This window comes from Carex rostrata, chromosome 3 (genome assembly GCF_964058835.1).
Source record: "Carex rostrata chromosome 3, lpCarRost1.2, whole genome shotgun sequence".
Classification (NCBI taxonomy): Eukaryota; Viridiplantae; Streptophyta; class Magnoliopsida; order Poales; family Cyperaceae; genus Carex; species Carex rostrata.
This window is the reverse complement of record NC_135920.1, coordinates 9,481,549-9,485,124: the sequence shown is the minus strand read 5'-3', so window position 1 is coordinate 9,485,124 and position 3,576 is coordinate 9,481,549. Positions and strand designations below refer to the sequence as shown.

At 37.4% G+C, this 3,576-nt stretch overlaps 1 protein-coding gene across 2 annotated transcripts; it reads left to right on the top strand.

Annotated features, from left to right (window-relative positions):
* The first annotated feature begins 1,575 nt into the window (after positions 1-1,575).
* Positions 1,576-2,903, top strand: LOC144551345 (basic blue protein-like). 2 transcript variants are annotated; one of them, XM_078299288.1, is made up of 3 exons: positions 1,576-1,834; positions 2,489-2,707; positions 2,835-2,903. In XM_078299288.1, exons 1-2 carry the CDS (start codon positions 1,657-1,659, stop codon positions 2,686-2,688), a joined length of 378 nt encoding a protein of 125 aa, XP_078155414.1. In that variant the 5' UTR covers positions 1,576-1,656; the 3' UTR covers positions 2,689-2,707; positions 2,835-2,903. The 2 variants fall into 2 exon arrangements, with proteins under 2 accessions (XP_078155414.1, XP_078155413.1); XM_078299287.1 differs by having other exon boundaries at positions 2,489-2,903.
* Positions 2,904-3,576: the final 673 nt, after the last annotated feature.

Genomic DNA, 3,576 nt, shown 5'->3' with positions numbered 1-3,576 from the left:
GTTACTCAAAAATCACGAGTTCAATTCACCCTTATGACTTCACGTCTCTGCGAATTTAAAAAAAAAATACCAATAGTATTTAATTTGACATCATTATATTGAACATGTACGGAAATTACTAAATATTGCTTTATTCATTATTTTTCCATATAACTTTTATTTGGTAATAATACGTAATGGAAAAAATGAGGTATATTTTCCATGTAACTGTCATCTCAGGTTATGTGTATTCTATACCGCAGTATCGGCCGTTTAATGTTATCATCTATTTGCCAAAATAAGTAAAAATACTACGCACCCGATTAAAAAAAAAAGGTTCGAATTAATTTTGATTAAAAATATTGGCCACGCCGAGATCCAATTTCCATACCAATTTGAAGGGCAGACAAGAGTTTGGTTTCTTGGCACTGAGAAGTTTGAAAGTTGATTTCCCTGTTTTGTTTGGCCACCGAAGAAATAAAATAGTTTCAGTAATGATTTTGGGTTTATACATGGTAAAGTAGCAAATCTTGACTGATTCTCACCTGACAAATTGCCATTAGCATAAAGACTAGGCCCCTTTAGATATCATTATTACATACATCCAATGTGTCATTTACTTTACCATTCCTTTGTTTAGAAATTCATTAAAACTCCAAATGGTCAAGTCCGGCGGGGCTCAACTCGATCGGGCCGGGTCTGGATCTCCTAAAGTAACCTAACTTTTGAATTTTGGATCAGGACCGTCCGATTCGAATCCGTCGTTCGAGATCACTTTGGAATTCAAATACGTTACTTGAGATGTGTGTCCACTTTAAATGAATTATCACAAATTAGAATTGGCCGGTCCGAATCCAAAACCAAAAGTTGGTTTACTTCACTGGATCTCAACTCGGGCCAATGTGGGTAGTTGGTTAGTGTCATTTATGCTTAGGCATGCTATTATGAAGGCCTACTCTATTAATTTATCAACGAACACCTCACCTCGCACCCATATAAAATATAATTAATTTGTTTACACAACATAAAATGCTCATGGTTCTTCAAGACGCAAATCTAGAGTATTAGTTTTTTACTTATATTTATCATTAATTGGAGGTGAAAATATTGTTTAGTTGACTAATTACTCTAATATGCAAATTTACTACTAGAACAACAATTAATTTTTTCGGTATTATCTATTAATAATTTCCAATTTTAAATATTTATAATATTTAAAGACATAGCATATCGGTGAACACACTCTTTTTAGTTACTTGTTAGAAAATTTGAATTCAAATCAATATACTTAAAAAAAACTAGTAGTATCGCTCAATCGAATTGAGAACTTGAGTCCCATCTTTTTATCAAAAAAAAAAAAAAAAATGAATATCACTTGTACAGATTGCTTGAACAATCATGGTCTAGAACAAAGTTGTGACAAGTTGCATCTCCTAACATGAGTTTTTGACAGAGATCATTAGACATTACACAGGACAGGACCCTGTGCTTACCTAAAATTCAACACACCAAATTGTGGCCCGATTCATACCCATTCCCACTTCCTTGCGTCCACTTTTTGGGGCTTTATAAAGGCTTCCCTCTTCATCACTAAACACCACAAACATCCACTAGCTAACTAGATATACCAGATTCCTGCTCCTGCTCTCATTATTAGCCCTGAAGTAACAAATTGCCATGGGAAGGGGCAGTGCAAGCCAAGCAATGGTCCTTGCTTTCATCCTTGGCTCCATTCTTCTTCTCCATTGCCAAGTGGCTGAGTCGGCAGTTTATACTGTTGGAGGAAACAATGGATGGAGCTTCAACACAGCCAATTGGCCTAAAGGGAAGACCTTCAAGGCCGGTGATGTACTCGGTATGTAATTTATATATATTCAAACAGTTATACAAAATGTTAAGTCCAAATAACCGTTTATAACAGTCTTTCGCCATTTTATCAAACATCTTGTGTGCACAAGATATAATACAGACTCGCGTTGCGCACATCTATAGTTGTCAGTTGTCATTATGGTACAAGGTCGGAATGTGATCTAAGCTGTTTAATTGGCATCGCATTGATATCTGACAATATCTTCCCATAAACAAGTACGAAGTTGTAACGGGGTCTAATATGTCCGTAGTTCAGATTGTGTGCCCATAGTTATAATACGCTCTAATTTATTCATTAAAAAAAAATAAAAAAAAAACAGAGGAAATTCTTACTTGGGAAGAACAAGAAGAGAGCCTAGCAGAAATATGCTTGGCAGTTCTCTGGGAAATGGAATCAAAACTACATATTACGCTGTAAATTGGGCTGGGCTTTCTGGGCCGACTCTATATACGTAAAGTTGAGAATGAACCCAACACATAAGACTCGATGCATTTCGTTTTCCAAATGACTCAAGATTTGGCATGCCACCAAAAATGCATCATAAACTCCAACATTAAAATAATTGAATTGCAACTTAATTTGATCTTCGATATATGATTTCAGCAAATTTTGACCTTTCTCATGATCTTTCTGTAACAGTATTCAAGTACAACCCATCAGTGCACAATGTGGTGGCTGTAAGTGCAGCCGGTTACAAGGGTTGCAACTCACCGCGTGGGGCAAAAGTTTATAAATCAGGAAATGACCGCGTCACACTTGCTCGAGGCAGCAATTTCTTCATGTGCGGCTTAGCTGGACACTGCCAGTCAGGCATGAAGATCGCTGTCACTGCCACCTAATCAGTGATAAAGACAATACGTATATGATAATTAGCTTTTCTTATAGTTGAGAGGATTTGAGCCTTGTTATGAGAGTCTAGTTATGTTTTCTGGTTTGTATTACACTTTTTGAAGTTTATTCTAAATAAAGACCCTGCTTTATGCAGGGAATGTACTTGCCTACTCCGAAAATTTATATGCCTTTACATTAGTGCGATTGGGTCATGCGAGTACTCATTAGGAGGCGTTTGGTTCATTCTATCGCAGAGTGATTCCCTGGCATTGAGATGCCATTTTTGTGATTACCGCGTTTGGGTAGGAGAGAAAGGGAATAGACATGGGAATCATTGATTCCCTTTGCCATCGGAATGCCATACTTTATGACTATTTGGATAGCCAGAAAAAAGGTGGAATTTCTCTATTCCCACTTCACGGCAATCATGATTAGCGCCCCGTTTCTAATTTTTTCCTCCGATCCCTTCTTCTCCAACTTGTCTCACTCTCTCTGCACTACCCGTCGCCAACCCCTCTACTTCTCCCAGTTTCTCTGCCTTCCGCGCTTCCCTCTCCAATCCCTATCACCTCCTCCTCACATCTCTCATGATAGTCGACACAAGCGCACACACTAACTCAGACGAAATAACTTGAGATGTCGCTGACTTCTTGTGCGGAGATCAATTAGAGTGATTCAGGTCACCATTTGTTTTATTTATTGATTTGTTTAAATCTGTATAAATAGGGAAATAGTCTCTGGAGTCAATTTAGACAATTATCTAACAAATTCTGAGTTTTACCTAAGCTTTGGCATTTCGCCATTTTTGTATCCGTTCTGAGATTCTCAGACTCTATCTACAAGTATTAGCACATTAGTCCTTGAATTATTTGCCCAATACCCTCCTACTGGAAATT

Bases quoted from the DNA above. Each gene is read 5' to 3' on its own strand.
- LOC144551345 (XM_078299288.1), top strand. From the start codon at position 1,657: ATGGGAAGGGGCAGTGCAAGCCAAGCAATGGTCCTTGCTTTCATCCTT. The intron at 1,835-2,488 runs GTATGTAATTTA...TTTCTGTAACAG, and splicing joins CAAGGCCGGTGATGTACTCG to TATTCAAGTACAACCCATCA.